The sequence below is a fragment of the Copidosoma floridanum genome, unplaced genomic scaffold (assembly GCF_036245765.1).
Source record: "Copidosoma floridanum isolate Cflo_tuat_1 unplaced genomic scaffold, Cflo_Japanese_pri ptg000027l, whole genome shotgun sequence".
Classification (NCBI taxonomy): domain Eukaryota; kingdom Metazoa; phylum Arthropoda; class Insecta; order Hymenoptera; family Encyrtidae; genus Copidosoma; species Copidosoma floridanum.
The window spans coordinates 16213498-16232550 of NW_028321904.1; the positions used below are offsets into that span (position 1 = coordinate 16213498).

At 36.3% G+C, this 19053-nt stretch overlaps 1 protein-coding gene across 1 annotated transcript; it reads right to left on the reverse strand.

The window, feature by feature from the left end:
- Positions 1-284: 284 nt before the first annotated feature.
- On the reverse strand, positions 285-17623 carry LOC149373797 (uncharacterized). The gene is made up of 3 exons (XM_089595722.1): positions 16376-17623; positions 14913-15528; positions 285-499 (listed from the first exon to the last, which is right to left on the reverse strand). The coding sequence occupies exons 1-3, from the start codon at positions 17621-17623 to the stop codon at positions 285-287; spliced, it is 2079 nt and encodes a 692-aa protein (XP_089451848.1).
- Between the last annotated feature and the right edge of the window lie 1430 nt (positions 17624-19053).

A 19053-nucleotide genomic window follows, 5' to 3' on the forward strand; every position in this document is an offset into this window, starting at 1 on the left:
CTTAAGCACCGCTTCGAGCCCCCTTTTAACAGCGTTCGCTGTGTTGCCGTACTTATCATTAATCAGTTGCAGCGTCTCTGTAACGTCATTCGTTGCTGATTGGACTTTATCAGCAACTTGCTGTCGCTTTACACCGAGCATAGTGACACTTTTTTCTAAAGAGGCAAGCTCTTCCTGGGTCTGGTGGCTAAATACCGACACGTTGCTAACCTCGGTGTCGTTGGTGCCTATACTCGACAGGCTTCCTCATCGTCCTTTGTCGGTAAGGAAAGGCCATGGAACATTCAGCAGTCCCTGTTGGCCATGAAACACGTTTTGTGGTTCCCCCCAGAATCCATGGGGCCTGAGTCAGTCACCTGGGCTTTCACTGGATCAGAACTGCCAGCAGATTCCCTCAGAGAGGTTACCACCTGGAGTACTTGTTTTGCATTGACGTTTTTCATATTGGCATCTTCTTTAATGTCGTACTGACCCACGAGAGCCAGCACTACCCTTTTTTCTGGAAATAAGTATTTGGAAAGGGTTAAAACCAGGGCAGCAGCCCTCTTTGTTACCAGAGAAAATCGCTACTTGCTCGGGCCAGCTGGGAGTCGCCACTCTCCCTCAGTCCCACCCACGGAGACTGCCCTGGCGTTGAGTAATAAGTGTAAGAATGGTGTCTTTGTCTAATGTATGTATTTGTTGGTACACAACGGTCATCCCAGCGAGACGAGCGGCAGGTGTACAGTCCCGAGACCGCGCAGACAACCCAACCAAACGGGCTGGTGTAAGGCACTAAGGTGCCGCCATATAGCCTTTTTAGTGGTAGTAAGCCTAGATTAGTCGGCCCACCACGTCTTTTTTGGTTATAAGACGTACAGCCATATCAGATGTGGTTATCTAGACTTACCCGGGCCTCATCATCCGGCTTCACCCGTCACCGAGCCCCTAACGTAAACCCGGAAAAGGAGCCACCACACGCAACCCAGAACAATCCGTAAGTGTCCCTGTGTTTGTTTAGTAAGAGTGTGTGATACATGTATCTGAAAAGAATGTTTTAACCACCGCTTACTTTTATACACGACGGGTGCTAGTTTTTGTTGGCCCGCATCAAGCAATGGAGTGCCACCCACGGAAGCAGCAAAAAGAGAAGAACAAGGAGCACAAGCATAGCCGGCCCATGCATCCACACTGATAAAGACATGGGGCACTAGTCATCCGTCCACATCGCCGCAGATACACACGCCAAAGCCACACACACCCCCTGATCCACGCCCCCGACCACCACCACAGAGAGCCACCCCAGCTGCCCATCGTCACCTCTTATTTTAAGAGGATGCCCCTATTTGCCACCCGGGGAAGCGCTCGGTATGGAGAAACTAGCGAAAACCCCACCCTAATAGTAGTAGTAGTAGTAGTAGTAGTAGTAGTAGTAGTAGTTGTAGTAGTAGTAGTAGTAGTAATAGTAGTAGTTTTTTTTTTTTTTTTTTTTTTTTTTGTGGAGGCAGAGGAAATGCATTGAAGCACACCACAGGGACAGCAGTAGTGTGGGACTTGGTGGATTTTTTTTATTGGATCACCCATACCTACTATAACCCCCCCCTGCCGCGTGGCTTTTAATCCACCCCGAAACCGCGTTAGTATTACTTAAGGGTGAAGCCACCAGGGAGACCATCGCGTCTCACAGCATTGAAAAGCTAACTCGCCACCATTTGCTAGAGGTGCTGATGCTCTCAAGTCCTGAAATGGACTCGGGGTCCCTAAAGACCAGCACCTTGTCTAGCGCTTCATAGTAGGCCGCATACTTAGCTAGCACCACTATAAGCTTAATGCTTTTCTTTGCTGATAGCTAAAAAGTACCCAGCGCAGCATTTGGCTTTAAGAGAGCAACTTCTGGCTTCTGACTCTGATGTCCAAAAAGCCTCTTTGACCTCATCTTTCTCTACAATAGCATCCAGGTCTGGGACCTCTAATGTCATGTTTCTGTCGCTGATTTTGACAGTACCTTGTCTGGCTACCGACATTTTAATTTGCTGTGAGAATGCAGTATCATTCTTTACACCTTTGGCCCTAATAAGTATGTCTTTTTTTTTGTTGTGACAACACTTTGGACTGCCACTTTAGCCTTATTGGGGTCAAAGTTTGCCTTCATAGTTTCCAGCACCGTTGCAAAGGTATGTCCTTCAGCCATCTTTACTATTACTGTTGTTGTGGCGTCCACTTTTTTTTTCCAGCTTGTTTTGTCATTCAAAGGAATTTTTTTTTGTTTGCCACTGCCTCTTTTCTTTTTCTTCGAAGACATAGTCTGCTGGTGTTTCTCAGGGCAGTTTAATGGGCTCCTGTTTCTTTTACTTCGTTCTTTTTCTTTCAGGGTAGTATTCAGTGTTTTTTTTTGTACGTGCCGTTAAAAATCATCTTGCCTTTGTTCCCTTTACTTTAGGAATTTAAATGACGACTTTCAAGCGTTGGTATACAAATCTTTTTTAGTAGGACTGCCTCTTCTCAGCACCTCTCCTTTTTAAAGATGCTTAAGCACCGCTTTGAGCCCATTTTCAACAGCGTTTGCTGTGTTGCCGTCCTTATCGTTAATCATTCGTAGCATCTCTGTAATGTCTTCCGTTGCTACTTGGACTTTATCAGCCACTTGCTGTTGCTTGACTCTGAGCTCAGCACCACTTTCTTCTAAAGAGGCAAGCTCCTTCCGGGTCAGGTTGCTAAATACTGACACGTTGCTGTCCTTGGTGTCGTTAGTGCCTATACTTGACAGGCTTCCTCTTCGTCCTTTGTCTGTAAGAAAAGGCCATGGAACACTTAGCAGTCCCCGTTGGCCATGAGACACGTCTTTGTGGCCCCCCCTCCAGAATTCGTGGGGCCAACGACAGTTACGCTGGCTTTCACCGGATCGGAACTGCTGGTGGATTCCCTCAGAGAGGTTACCGCCTGGCGAGTAGTAGTAGTAGTAGTAGTAGTAGTAGTAGTAGTAGTAGTAGTAGTAGTAGTAGTAGTAGTAGTAGTAGTAGTAGTAGTAGTAGTAGTAATAGTAGTAGTAGTAGTAGAAGTAGTAGTAGTAGTAGTAGTAGTAGTAGTAGTAGTAGTAGTAGTAGTAGTAGTAGAAGTAGTAGTAGTAGTAGTAGTAGTAGTAGTAGTAGTAGTAGTAGTAGTAGTAGTAGTAGTTGTTGTAGTTTTAGTAATAATAGTTACAGTAGTAATAGTGTGTAAGTCCTTGCTATTAAGGTAACGTTAATTTAAATTTTTTAAATTGGAAAATAGTAGTATGAATCCTTACCATAATTTGCTATAGATCTCATTTTTGTAAATTGTTAAATAGTAATGTTTTAAAATGTTAATTTTAACTCTTAAATTTTGTGATAACTTTTCATACAATTAACTGTAAACTACCTATCTTCTTATCTATACCCCTTTTTGCCGTATCACCACTTATCTTTTAAATTTTGTAATATAATAGGCTTAGAGCTGCTTAAACAGCTCATCTTTTTATAATCTATGAGTTAGAACGCTTGTAGCTTCGAGTTAGCTATGGCTACTACTATCACACAATATTTGAAAGGTGTGATTCACCAGCGATGGAAAACATGTTAGCAAACTGTAAATAGATATGATGCTGGTCATATCTAAGTTTAGTTAGATAGCAGTTTAACAGTTCTTCAGGATAGTGTTTTTTTTTAGTAAATAATATGAATAATTTTTTTCAGTAAGGAATGAAAAAATTACAATCAGTGATAGCTTTCCTAAAAACTTTAATGCAAGTATTTTATGATCGCTTGGAAATAGTGGAAGCAGCTAAAATAATAATTATTGATCAATGAGTCTTAAGTTTTTATTTTAGACAGTGAATATTTTAGTTTAGAAAGTTAAAGTAGCTGTAATACCGTCCATAGCAGCAGTAATACCATCAACAATATTTGCAGTTGCTTAAAACAATAAAATAGTAAGTTTTGAAGATGTTAGTAGTTCTTTCGATCGACAAATTATAACAGCATTGATTGTTAACTTAAGATATTTAGATTTAAGAAATTTTCTGAAAGTAGCAAACAAGCACTTTTTCAATCGAATACAATAATCTCTTAGCAAACATGAAGCACTTGAAGTTAACACAGTGTTGTCATCTGAATATGTTACAGTCAAAAATAACATTGAAAGTACCTATATAAAATTCTTTAATACAAAGTCACGATCCATTTATCAAACAATTAAAGTAGACGGCTGGTTTGATAAGAATATGCAATAATTAATTGATCCAAGTATGTATGACTTTGAAAATGCCGGTTCTGGCTGGTTTTTACGTTCAATATTAAATTTGTTCATCAACATCAATAAATTGAATCCCATGCAAGGTAGCTGATTTATAGACTTACCAGATTACAAAAAAAAAAAAAAAAAAAAAATGCTTGTATAAATATTGTTAACACGGACAATCAATGATTTTAATAGTCTATTTTATTATTATTGCATTCGATAAATAAGAATGCAAGCTGTCTCTCAAATTATAGAAGATACGAAAACGAGTTGAATTTTAATGATATTAAGTTCCATGTTACCTTTAAAAAAAATTTCCAAATTTGAAAAATAAAATGTTTCAATTAATTTATAATTTTTTAAAAAGAAAGGTACTTACAAAGTTTGTTCAAATCATTTATTAGGAAACAAAAAAAAAGATCATGTTAACCTTTTACTTGTTAAAAATTTATATTGATGATGAGGGGATGATATTAAAATCAATATTGAGGATGATTAAAATACCGAGTATAGATATCATTATGTTTGGATTAAAAATTTGTCATGTTTGATCCGCAAACAGTTGTCTGAACATCGTTATATCAGAGGCATATAAGACCGATGCCTGGACTACTTTTGGTCTAAAGATAAATTGAAAGAATATGAAAAAAATTGCACCAATATGAATAGTTGCAAAATTATTTTACTTTAAATAAAGAAGAATGAGCACAAACTTGTACAAAATAAAAAAAATAATGATGAGACATCTGCTAAATGGTTTGTCAATATTCTTTACCTTCTTGCTTTAAAACTGGAAGTATTGTATGAAAATCTTATCAAGATGTTCGATTACACAACAGCTGAGAAGATCATGTATGATCAAGCTTTTTAATGTTATATATGTAACCATCCCTTCGGTTCAGTTGATAAAAAAAGGAAGAGATCATTGTTCTCTGACTGGAACGTACGCATATTTGTTGACTGTAATACCTATAATTATTTTATAAACTAAACAGAAAAACATTTTTTATTGCAGGTTTCAATTTTCCGCAAATAGCAAGTGCAATATTGATTATCATGATTCACGAATGATACCGATAAATTTTTATAACTAAAGTGGTTATGATTCTCATTTGTTTATGAAACAACTCGCTATTAACTTCCCAGAAAGAGTTTAACTTTTACCGCAGACAAAAGAAAAGTACATTTTCTTTACAAAATATGTTGAAGGAACTGATAATTATCTACAATTCATTGGTACCTTAAAATTTATGCCTTCATCTCTCGACAAGCTGTCATCATATTAAAATGAAATAAAAATTATCGAAAGTACATTCTCAAATGATTATAATATGATATGAATTGAATAAATTTATCAAAACGAAAAAGCATATTTCCGTATGATTATATGAATATTCTTGTTTAAAAAACTAGAGACATAAACAACAAAACAAGATTTTTATAGTAGCTTATACGAAGCTCATATTACTGACAAAGAGAATTAGCATGCTAAAAGTATCTGGAATACTTTTAATATTTATACACTTAAGCAGTATGGAGATTTGTACTTGAAGACTGATGCGTTACCACTTGCCGAAGTTTTTAAAAATTTTGGAAACAATTGTCTCGAAGCATACGAGTTAGATACGGCTCATTATAATACAACACCTGTTTCAACTAGATATGCTATGTTGAAGTATACATAGGCTTAAAAATACTTTTTTAATTCTAATTTACATAATATAATAATAATATTATTTCCGTAACAAAGTTTCAGCGCCATATCGTGCAAGATATCCTACACGAAATCTTATAGGATATCGTGTAAAACTGCTTGCATGATATCCTACACGATATTGAGCAAAATTTTTGGTAACTACAGAATGAAAAATAGTAAAGTGTAACCCATGTAATTAAAATTTTTTTCTGCTTAAGAGTAGTTAGAAAAGCCAATGTAAGTAGTAAAAAAAAAAAGACATCTCTGAGCTCCTGTTAGGGGATTTGAACCTGGTCCGGAGGACTCATGGTCAAGTGTCTTACCCACTTAGCCAAAGTGGATTAGAAACTCGGACAAGAATTAACTTCCTAATAAGGTATATCTGAAACTTATGTTAACTATTTTATCATTTCGTCAGTAATATTTACCACCTTTGTTACCTAATTAATAAATAACATCTTATAAACTACATTTTATATTGATTCGTGTCTTTTAACACGTTTGCCAACAATAAATCTAGTAATTGATTTTACAACTATTTTTCGTTTACGGATTTTACTTATACTTAACAGTATACTTTTCATTCCAAAATTAGTCCATATTTAAAAGTGCGCGAATGGAAAAAAATAATGTGAGAAAACTTATCAAACCGTAACTTTCGATGATGTAATGTAAGGTTTGGTTAGATGTTGTCCCGCAGTTACAGATTGTTACGTTTTGTTACATTTACTCACAATTGACTATAACTTAATATATTACCTTACTACTCGTAATGTCTACTATTATAATTCTAAAAAGGTACTCAAATCTCGTGGAAGAGCAACTGTGAAAAACTCTATTAAAACGTGAGGAAATGTTTTCATGTGCAATATTTTATAACAGCTTACAGTTTCTGGCAGTTTATTACACTGTCTTATATTTTGTCTTATATTTTGTTAAAATTAAACTTTTGGACACATTTTCTTACGTTTTTGAATACAAATTACTGTTAACAAAAAAAGTTGAGTAATTATTATGAAAAATTATTAGTGTAATAGTATGGGGTAAATTATATTAAAACGTAAAGGAAATATAAGAAAATGTAACACAACATTATAGAATGTGAAAAACGTCTAAATTCTATGAGAATAATAGCTCCTTACGTCTTCTTACGTTTTCTTATGGGTCACAGCATATTATTTATATGTTTATTATTATAATTTATGTGTTTATTCTATATAACACATGTTAAATTTTTCTTCCATTTTGTTATGATTGTAAATTCCCGCTAGGGTCTAATGAATTTGTCTTCATTATCACAACAAAGTTGTAAATAACCTTTTCCTCTTTAACACATTAATCTGGGTATCGAATACAGCCAGAAAGATAATATTTTTCACTTATTCATACAGTACTCAGATAAAATACATAAATTCTTACAGCATAAATTTATACATAAAATTAAGTTTTTTTTAAAACTATCAGATTCAAACAATAATGAGGAAAATTTTTTCTCAACTCAAATTAGAGTCTGTAAAAAAGCATTATCTTAAAGACATAAGAACATCATCAAACGAAATTTCATATAGTTTCATAGCAAAAGAAAAAAGTTTTAAAAATACTTATGTAAAGTTTATTTAGTCTTATACTTACAAAAACACAAACTTATTTTTACAACAAAAAAACCGTCAACAAGTAATGCTTCTCGATCATTTATATTATTTAAAAATTGTGTAAGTTGTCTCACTTTAGTATGCTGAAATACAATGGGATCGATATCTTTTTAATTCTACTACACAAAGTGAAGACATACTTATATATACACAAATTTAACAATTTTGAGGGTACTGCTTATTAAGATACAAGACTCATGACAGCGACAATAACAATTTTTAAGAAGCATCGATCAAATACTGTGTTTCTGTTCTCAGACTCAAATTTTTTAATTGTTTTTACTTAAAACATTATTGATACCTGCTTTGCAACTTTCTTTAAATACACCTATATGTTTAATCATAAAAATTTATTTTAATTATAGAAACGGCGAATATTCGTAGGAAGCACAAGCAGTAAAAGTTGTGTGATGTATATAACATATTTTTATTGAAGATAGTTGGCACATCACTATTCTGCCCTAAAAATATTGTTAATACTGTTTGTAATGATAATAAAAATCAAAATTTTTGGTCACATATATTTTAAAATTCTTAAAGAAAATGGTATTTCTGTTTTATTTTCAATAATTTTGCATTCACAAGTTTTCCTTGAAAAAGCAGAGAAATGATATTTTGACTTCATGTACACTTTTTCAAGCCCTCATTCATTAAACGAAAAATTTTCAGTCTATTATAGATGTATGAAATGTTCCAAGAAATAAAAACTGACAACTGAATAAGTCAGTTAATTAGAAAAAAAAGTATGGAAATATCTGTGTCTAAAGCGCAATAAATCTGGGTCTAAAACAAATAGTCTAGCTGACGGTGCTAGACTTGTGATCTGGTGGCGTTAGCATAAAAAGTTCCTATACTCTTTAAATTTTTTAATTATTTGAGGTTGATTATTAAACTTTAATAGTCAATAGTATCATATATTATAAGTAAAATTAAAACTTTTGTTTGCCACACATGATTTAAATAGTATTGAAATTTAATCTTTAGTACTAAAGCTGTTAATTATTTGCTTTTTACAATGCAGCAAAACTGTAGCACTGAATAAACTTTCATAATTATTTAAAACAATTTTTGTTATGCTGTTAAAATTTAATCTTTATTGTTCAAAATGTAAAACAAAATGAGTATGATCCTTCTTTACAATTTTAATGATTTATTTTTACTATTCCATGTAAACAGAATTATTGTGGATTAATTTGTGAAAAAAAAATTACTTAAATTGAGTTTTATATAAAACAATATTTATTACAGTTTCTATGTTCTTACGAAATCATTTTGAAAGGCTTTGAGAACGGTTACAAAATTGTCAATTTTCTTGTGCAAATCGAACAGTTTTTAGAACAAATTCTTAATAAATTCAACAAAACTATAGAAAATAACATTAAATAATGTTGTTGTGTCTTAAGGATATTGCTTTTTTACAGTCCCTCATTCAAGTTGAGAAAAAATTTTCCTAATAGTTTTTAAGAATATTTTATTTTATGTATAATCTTATGTTGTAAGCATTAATATAATTTATCTAAGTACTGTATAAATAAGTAAAAAATTGTTTTTCCTGCTGGTACACAATACCCAGATTAAAGTATTAAAGAGGAAAAAGTAATCTACAACTTTTTTGTGACAATAACAATAAATTCATTACACTTTTAAGTATCGACTAATTTTCTTTTGAAATGAGAAGTATATGTAAAGTATAAGTAAAATCCGTGAACAAAAAGTAGTTGTAAAATCAATTACTCGATTTGTTGTTGACAAACGTGTTAAGAGACATGAAACAATTAAAAATGTACATTTGTAAGATGTTAATTATCAATTAGGTAATCAAGGTGGTAAATATTATTCACAAAATGATGAAATAATAAACATAAGTTTCAAATGTACCTTATTAGGAAGTAAATTCTTTTCCGAGTGTCTAATCCACTCTGGCCAAGTGGGTAAGACACTCGACCATGAGTCCTCCGGACCAAGTTCAAAACCCCTATCAGGAGTAAACAGATGTTTTTTTTTTTTTACTACTTACATTAGCTTTTCTAACAGCTTTTGAGCAAAAAAATTTAAAATTACATGGGTTAAATTTATACTTTTTTTTTTGTTTGTTGCCAAAAATATTGCTTAATATCGTGTAGGATATCATGTAGACTATCGAGTAAGAAATCTTACACAATATCCTGTAATATTTCGTGCAGCATATCTTGTAAAATATTGTGTAGGATATCTTGCACGATATCGCGTAGAAATTTTGTTACGGGTTGATACTAATTTATTCAAGGTAAAACTTAAATTGTGAACTAGTGTTAACATGCTTATGTTTATTGAGCACAGCATACGAGGTTGGATCAGTCAATGTTGTAATCGCTATGCTACAGCAAACAATGCATACATGAAAGAAGGCAAACGTGATGATGTGGATGAAAAGTACCCCATGTATTATGATGTTAGTAATTTGTATAGTTGGGCCATGACCCAACCATTGCCTTACGCTGGTTTTGAATGGATTGGAAATATTAATCTAACAGGTATTTTAAATGTTAAAGATGATGCTAAAATCAGGTATATACTCGAAGTAGATCTTGCTTACCTCGAAACTCTCCGTAACGCACACAATGATTTGCCATTCTGTGCTGAGCACATAATCCCTCCAGGATCCAAACAAAACAAATTATTGACTACTTTGTACGACAAAAAACGATATGTAATACACTATCGGGTACTCAAGCAAGCTGTGAGTCATCCGTATAAAATTTATTGCACGTCCCAATTTTCATAGTTGTGACGCATTTAATGAGCAGCTTATTGCTATACAGTTAACGTGCACTGATATTTTTATTAAAAAATTAATATATATATATATATATATATATAGAACTAAGTATCTTGGACCTATTCAAAAGACTTGTGTATTAATTTCAGTATGATTTGATGAGAAATCAAATTGGGGATCAGTGCAAACTGTTGTTTACTGACACTGATAGTTTTATACATGAAATTACAAATAAAAATATTTGTAATATGATGCGTGAGAATATGAAAGAATTTGACACGCTGGACTATCCTATCAACAATTACTTTAATATGCCTCGTGGAAACCAAAAAAATTGTTGGTCTTATGAAGGATAAATGCAATGGTAATGTTATGTTTAAATTTGTAGAATTGCGAAGTAAAATGTATAGCGTGAAAATTCAAAATCAAAAACCATTAAAAAAAAGCTAAAAATGTTAAAATCTCCATAGTAGGAGCTACGATAACCTTTGAAGATTACGTAAAGTGTCTGACTGAAAAGTTCTAGCATCACTTGAGAGCAAAAAGTTATAAGATCTCGTTATCATCAGCTATTCACTGAAAAAGAGACGAAAATTGCTTTAAGTGCACCCAATGACAAACGATTTTTGCAACTTGGTTATACAGATACTTAACGACCTTAAAGATTGGAAGTTATAGCCCTTATAGAATATCGGTGCTAAAGGTTTCCATCCCAATCTCATAACTCATAAAACTGGATTCGGAGTCTAATTAAAGCCTTGCGTTGGAAAAGATTTGAAAAAAAAAAACAAAACAAAGAAAAAAAAACGAAAAAAAAAAAAATTCAAAACAGTACAATTACCTGATCGAGCTCTGACCAACATAGTTTTGATAAAATATTTTAAAAGCTTAGAAATCGCTTGTTTTCGTGGATTACTCATGAGAAGCAGCTTACCTGCTGATGGCTCACAGCTTTTTAAAATGGCTATGGTTAATCTTGACGATAAGAATGGACCTATAACTAACTGGGTCACTTATTGAAAACGTGGAAATAATGTTGTATATTTTGACAGTTTTGGAAATTTTCAGCCACCTATCGAGTTACTGTAATATTTAAAAGTTTAGAAGGCAAAATATGATCACAAGCGTTATCAAATAATTTAACTGTTATAACTGCTGTTATTTGTGCTTAGAGTTTTTTTCGAAACAGATGTAACTTTTTTACATCTTCAAGAGTTTCTCTTGAGAAACCTCTTAGTTATACTTTGACAACGATGGAAGAAACATTAACAGTAGGCCTTTCTGGTACTTCTTCAGTCTTAGAAGCACAGTATATTCCACATATTAAGTTATCGCCAAAATATAGCTACGTTTCTGGCTTAGAAGAACTTTTGTCATTCAACTCAATTCTAAGTATTGATAAAAATTATAACAAATTTTACATCGACACTCAAGTTATTGTTTTACCAAACAGTAGTTATAAAGTCGAAGATATTAAATTATTTTTAATTGAAGATAACGATTTCACAACATAACTCTTGATATTACACCGAACAATAATACGCTTCGAGGTTTTATCAAGTGCAGCCATACCATTGACTTCAGAACTAAAGATTCTGTGTGTTATCTATTGGGTCATTTATTAGGTTTTACTCAGCGAGTTCTAAACCATAACAGCACTAATATTTCATACTTACCTGTAGCTATTCACAAGATAAGCGTATTAAGAAGTGAATGTAATATTATGAAAGGAGCTTACATAAATAGCAACAAAGTGCACACAATTTATGAATTTTTCCAGCTTTACCACCAGGATATACAGTTATTGAAGTTCCTTAACAAATAAAAATAATTCATTTACCAATTATGATACGTATTATTGATCATATTTAACTGCGTATAGTCGATCAGGACGGTAATTGAGTTAACTTTTGTGGTAAAATCATAACTATAAGATTGCATATAAAACCCTCTTTATAATAGGTATCATTTATAATTAAAAAAAAATCATATAGGGAGCTTAATATGCACTCCAGCACTCACTCAATAACGAACTCTCAAACCGTTGAGACGTCAGAGAAAATCGTTCATCAAAGCATCGAGACACTTAAGAAAACAAACAACACGTCAAAAATAGTCAGAGCAACAGTTGGAGTAAAGAAGAAGCAGAAAACAAACAATGACATAAGGAGTGGGAAGAATTTATAAGGAGAAACGAGAAGAAAGACATAAGGGTTGGAAAACCAAATCTTAGAAAAATCGAAAGATAAAGACTGTAAAATTGTTTTAAAATTAATATGTTTGATAAACTTCACTTTAATCGATATGTCATATAAACCGTGTACAAGTAATTTTACAACTAATGTTAAGTATCGAAAAATTTCAATTAAGGATGATGATAGAAATAAGAAATCTGGGCTAGAAAAATTTTCTCAATAAACATTCAACCAACAATGGATCTTGTCCCAAAAACGAAAGTTATGAAAGAATAAAAAAACAATACATCTGAATATTATAATAGCGAAAGATAGAGTATTTTGTGGACATGCAACGTTTCAAGAAACCAGGTAATGATTATGTGCCCAAAGAATTGGCTATTCTTTCGCTTGATACTAACAATGCACAAGCACAAGTATTTTTTTTTAAAGTACCTTTCACCTCAGGAAAAATTGAGTATACGGAGATTGGAAATATTTTTCGGGAGGATCTTGAAAATGCTACAAAGATACATGTCATTGTAGATTTAAATAAAAAGGGCTTGAAAAATTTCGCTTTAAGGTCACTGATATAACAGAGTATCCAACGTTCGAGCTCCCAATATTGATTACTACATGCACACGTCACAATGAAGCCTACAAATCCCTGTATGCTCTTCATAACGTGAAGCCAATGAAAAACTCTTACTTTTATATGAAATTGGTTGATGTTCATGATGATGAAAATACTAATATGAAGCTCTAAGAATACATTGTATTGTTTTTTAAGAACAAGCTGTTTAACAAAATCGTTTTTTAAATCATGAACACTTTTTGTTTAATATGAACTGATTTTAAAAATGAAACAATAAATGTTAAACAGGATCGTGCCCGGGAGGCAGTGCTCCTGCACTGTTGTTGCACCGGATCGCGTGGATCAACGGAAGTTGACGAGAACTTTTGGGAATTGTAGTGTACGCGGGTAAATAAAAAGGCGACTTCCTTTTATTGAATCAGCTTTAATTTTCGTTCGGAACTTAACACTCGCGTACATTGACTTTCTTACATAGGAGGGAGAAGAGACGCAGTGCAGCGTGGCTGGCTCTTACTCCCTTTTGTGATGCAGAGCAGTTGCTTTCTAGCAGCGCATGCGCTTTTCACTCAGAACTTTCGCGTGGAGCACTCGGCTAAAAACACTTTTGACACACATACACGCACACAAATGACCTCAAGCATTTGATGTCATACATACTCCCTGAGTTGATGTACAGAAAGTAGATTGAATGAACATCAAGAAAAATATGAACATTAGGTCCTTCAACAGGTATAAAAACTAGCTCAGAGACAATATCAATCAAAGCAATGGCAAATATTAGAAAAGATAACTGTGGAGCGCTTTCCACTTACAATAAATCAAATTATTGGTACAATTTTGTATAAAAGTATTTTTTCTTAATTTCTTTAAATTAGTACAATGAGTGCTACCAGAAACGAAGCAAAAGGGAAAATTATAAATTATAAAGCGAAAAAATGTGCAATTTTTTTTTTTTTAATTAAATCTAAGTGTTATTATATTTATAAACAATACAATATGAGAGGCGGTGAGGTTGGACCGTGAAAATAGTTACAGCATCTCTTAAATAATTACTTAATTACTTAACATGTGCCCGTTGATTCGATCTCGGAAACGGTACGTAGCAAAATTAACCTATAAATTGGTCTGGTTAAGATAACACTTTGAGTTTTAACCTTTACGACTCGCACCAGCGCCTTTGGGTCTTCAAAAGCATCTTCGACTCTCCTGAGAGGCCACTTGCCAGGAGGAGTGTTCTCGTTTTTAATTAATACTAGGTCCCCAACCTGTAACGACCGTTGGGGAGGGACCCATTTTTCACGAGTTTTAAGAGAGCTAAGATACTCTGCTGACCACCTGCGCCAAAAACATTGTAAGGCTCGGGACAGTAGCTTCCACCGTTGTAAAGGCGAGATTTTCTCGGAAGTTAAGTCAGGCTCTGGTGTTGAGTAAGAAGATTTGAACATTAAAAAGTGAGAAGAAGTTAGTGGACTTAAATCGGAGGGATCGTCTTAAAAGGGTGCCAAGGGCCTCGAGTTAAGGCATGACTCGATCCTACATAACAACGTGGAAAATTCGACGAAGGTAAGGACTTGGTCTCTGATGACTCTCTTAAGGTGGATTTTCGTCGATTTGACTGCAGCCTCCCATAAACCACCAAAACGGGGGGCTAAAGGGGGGTTGAAGTGCCATTGCGTGCCAAGGGTGCAGAGAGCATCGGTAAAGGAGACGTTTTTATGACGATCCATCAACATTTTGCTTAACTCCCGATTAGCCCCCACAAAGTTAGTGCCTCGATCACTATAGAGATCGGAGCACTGACCACGACGAGACGTGAAACGTAGAAAGGCTGCTATGAAAGAGTCGGCAGCGTAGTCCTCGACGACCTCCAGATGTACAGCTCTCGTGACCATACAAATAAAGACCGGAACGTAGCCCTTAAGGGTGCCTCTCCCACGGTGCTTTGCTAAACGAACAGGAAAAGGACCAGCGTAATCCACACCAGTTCTTAGAAATGCTGGTGAGGGAGTTACTCTTGCAGCTGGCAGATCTGCCATCAACCGCGTTTGTAGCTGTGCAGCATACCGGCGACAGGTCAAGCAGTGAAACAGCACAGAACTTACAATCTGACGACCATTTAGTACCCAGTACTTTCGACGAAGAGCGGTCAAAGTTATTTGAGTACCACCGTGAAGAGTAAGAAGATTATAGCGTCTAACAAGTAACAGGGTGAGAGAATCTTTACTAAACAAGATTAGTGGGTGTTTCGCGTCAGAGTCGAGCAAAGCGTTACTTAGCCTACCTCCAACTCGTAACAATCCATCAGAGAGAAAAGGAGCGAGCTTACGCAAACGGCTTGAGGCAGGAAGATGCTCCTGTTGACTAATGGGCAGATTAGTGTTGCGTTTTAAGACGGCAATGTCATGAGAAAACTGACGCTGTTAATTATCAAAGATCAAAAGCAGAGACGCCGATTCTAACTCAATGGTAGTCAAGCTTGAATAAATGTATCGAGCAAAAGCTTCACGTTTGATGAAACTTAGGTCAGTGAACTGTATATAGATGTAGTTAAGGATGACTGCCACAGTGTACCAAGACATCGATAAGCGAAATGCAGGACGTAAGCCGTGACCTGTGTTAACCTAAACCAACGAGAGCAACAGCTAAGGAGCGAGGTAACGAAGGAGTCAGGCTCCTTTTCCGAACAACTTGCTACGAGGTTGAATGAAGGAGACGGCTCGATGACTTCAAGTTTCAGGTCAGGGTACTGGCGATCAGTCTCATGCAACATGCAACACGTCTAGGCCATGAAACCACAACTACTTGGCAATTAGCTGACTAGTGAGAATGCCTCTAGAAGCCAGATCAGCTGGGTTCTGTTTTGAGGAGATGTGATGTCATTTAACGCTCGGCATCAAGTAGTGGATGTCTGAACATCTGTTGGCTACGAATACCGGCCACTTTGACGGCGGAGCGTTAAGCCAGTGGAGGACATTAAGAGAATCCGTCCACAGGTGGATGGGAACTCCATTACAAGGACAGCTATCAGTAAAGTGTCTTACGACTTTAGCCAGTAGATGTGCACTGCACAACTCAAGCCGAGGAATGCTCAGCACCTTAAGGGGGGCAACTCAGGTCTTGGCTATTTGGAGCGACACGTGAACAACATTTTCTAACCACGCAAGTGTATACGACAGTGGCGTAGGCTGACTTAGACGCATCAGCGAATCCATGAATCTCTAACCGGATACTAAGGGAATAAAAGTTCCAACGGGGAATCCTCACTTGATTGAGTTGAGGAATCTCAATCAACCACCTGACCCAAGGTTCAACAACTGAGTCTGGAAGGGGCGTGTTCCACGAAATTTTAAGCAACCACAGTGATTGTAGCAACATCTTTGGAACTATTATCACCAATGAGAACCAGCTCAAAGGATCGAAGAACCGGGCAGTCTGAGCGAACAAGGTTCTCTTGGTCCAGAGATAAGGAAACTCATCAACCGTAAATTTGAAAGAAAATTCATCAGTCTGGGGGTCCCATGACAATCCAAGGACTGAAATGGCTTCTAGATTTTCTTGCAAAGTCTTTGGTTGGTCGACTCGATGGTCAAGAGAGATGCTAGCTAAAGCCTGTGGCGAGTAAGAGGACCATTTGCGAAGAGGAAATCCACCTAACCGTGCCAGTGCCGTGAGTTCCTCACATTTTATTGAGGCCTCCTCCACCGAATGACCGCCTGACAAACAGTCATCTACGTAAAATTCTTCGCGAAAAATCCTGGAAGCTCTAGGATGCGATTCAGCATGCTCAGAGGCAAGTTGGCGTAAGACACGAGTCGCCAGAAACGGAGAACACGCGAGACCATAAGTGACGGTAGTAAGGAAGTAGATTTTGATCCGAGAAGAGACGTCAGGTCTCCAAAGGATCGCTTGAAAAGTTTGATTGTCTGGATGAACTGGAATATGCCGGAACATCTTTTCTACGTCGGTGGTAAAGACAAACTTATAAAACCGCCACCTGAGAATCAGCTTGAAAAGAGTTAACAGGAGATTTGGACCTGTGTGGAGTAAGAAGTTCAAAGACAGACCACCTCTGTTCTTAGCAGAGCCATTAAAGACAACTCGCAGCTTAGGAGTTGGCGTACTGGTCTTCAAAACTCCATGATGAAGAAGAAAACACTTTGCTAGGCTCGAATTCGATACTTCGCGCATGTGACCAAGAGCCTGGTACTCAGCCATAAAGGTCTTGTATGACTTGAACAGGTGAGGGTTATTCCTAAACCTTTTTTCTTGTTGGCGAAATATGGAGAGCGCCGTGCTATAAGAGCTTTCCCGAAGGGAAAGAGCATCAGCGACTTGACCTTTAAACGGAAGTCTGACCACAAATCGACCGTCCGAGGATCGCGAGTGCGTGTGAACAAAATGTTCCTCGCAATGAAGATCCTCTCCTTTGAGCTCTGGTATGAAGAGGGGTTCTTCGACTAACCAAAATCGTTGCACTATTTCAAGTAGATCAAGGTCTTTAGAGATGTGCATTACGGTAACCTCTTCGGGTCGGGCAGTGATCATGTGATTTTCTCACTTCGCAGAAGGGACATTTTCCGGTGGATGGGGCACAGGTCCGGACAGTAACCATCCGATGCTGGATGTGGAGGCTATAGGTCGATTTGCAGGGCCCCGTCAAATCAAGTTTTGAATAACATGAGCATGGACTGAAGCTCCGAGCAGAACGTCTATTTTATCTAGAGCGTATAGGTCAGGATCAGGGCAAGTTGGAGTCCTTGAATGTGAGGTAGTGTTAGTAAGCTCCTTAAAATTGGAGGCTTATAAGAAGAAATTTTCGGAACTACTAGGACCTCGGTATCACACTTGAAACTCGATTCGAAGTGAGGTTGGAAAGTTATGTAGGTTCTCTTCCGAACAGAGGTCGTAGAAGAATCATCTACACCAGTCAACGAAGTACTAGCTGGGTGAGTCTTGAGACTCAATGTATCGCAAAGCGAGCGAGTTATTAAGAAACTTTGAGAGCCCTAATCAACCAAGGCTCTTACTAAAACTTTCTGACCATGGGGACCAGGAACATAAATTCGAGCGGTAGCTAACAGAACTTTGGGTCCTGAGGGGAAACTAGGGCTAAGGGACAAGCTAGCGGTAGTGCAAATGCTTTGGTCGGACTGAGACCCTTCATGCTTGTCAGAATCTTCCTCTTTACTATCTGTAGATTTACCTGACAAGTTTGGACCTTACGCGGGAGTAGACTTAACCTCTTCCTTGTGCAACATGGTGTGGTGCTTTCGGTGGCAAACTGAACAGGAGAACTTACTTTTGCACTGCCTAGCAAAATGTTGCCCAAGACAGTTGAGACAAAGTTGTCTATCGTTAATTATCTGCCTCCTTTCATCGAGCGATTTATTACGAAAAGACTGACAAGAGTGCAAGCGATGGGACTTACCCCAAAGAAAGCAGCTAGGAGATCCTGAGACGAGGCAGAGGCGAGGTCGGAGGGTCGAACTTAGACGCATAATCCTCGAAGTCACCTGCGACTGAGCAATAGGTCCCTTCAAATAAATCAATCAAGTTTTTCTTAATGTATTCATGTCCACTGGGGTCCTCATCAAGATTTAAAATTTGATCATGAATCATTAACATTTGATCGTACGAATTCTTAACCACCTTACTCCGAGTCTTGCATTGGCCCCGAGTCATTTTTGCTTCTCTTAACTTTCGGAAATTAGCAAAGGCATTTTTTATTTTGGTGTAGAGCGCTAGCTGCTGTGCGTAAAGAGTTTCTAAATCAGCTATTTCAAAGGAAATTGAGTAAAAACAGCGTTTCCGAGATTGAATCAGGAAGCACGAACAAACACGGGTGACGCGAACAAATGCAAATTAGTGCTCCACGTGACAGCGCTTCTCGTTACAATCAATACCGACAATACAGTACCATTGAAACAATCCTAGCATGTAAC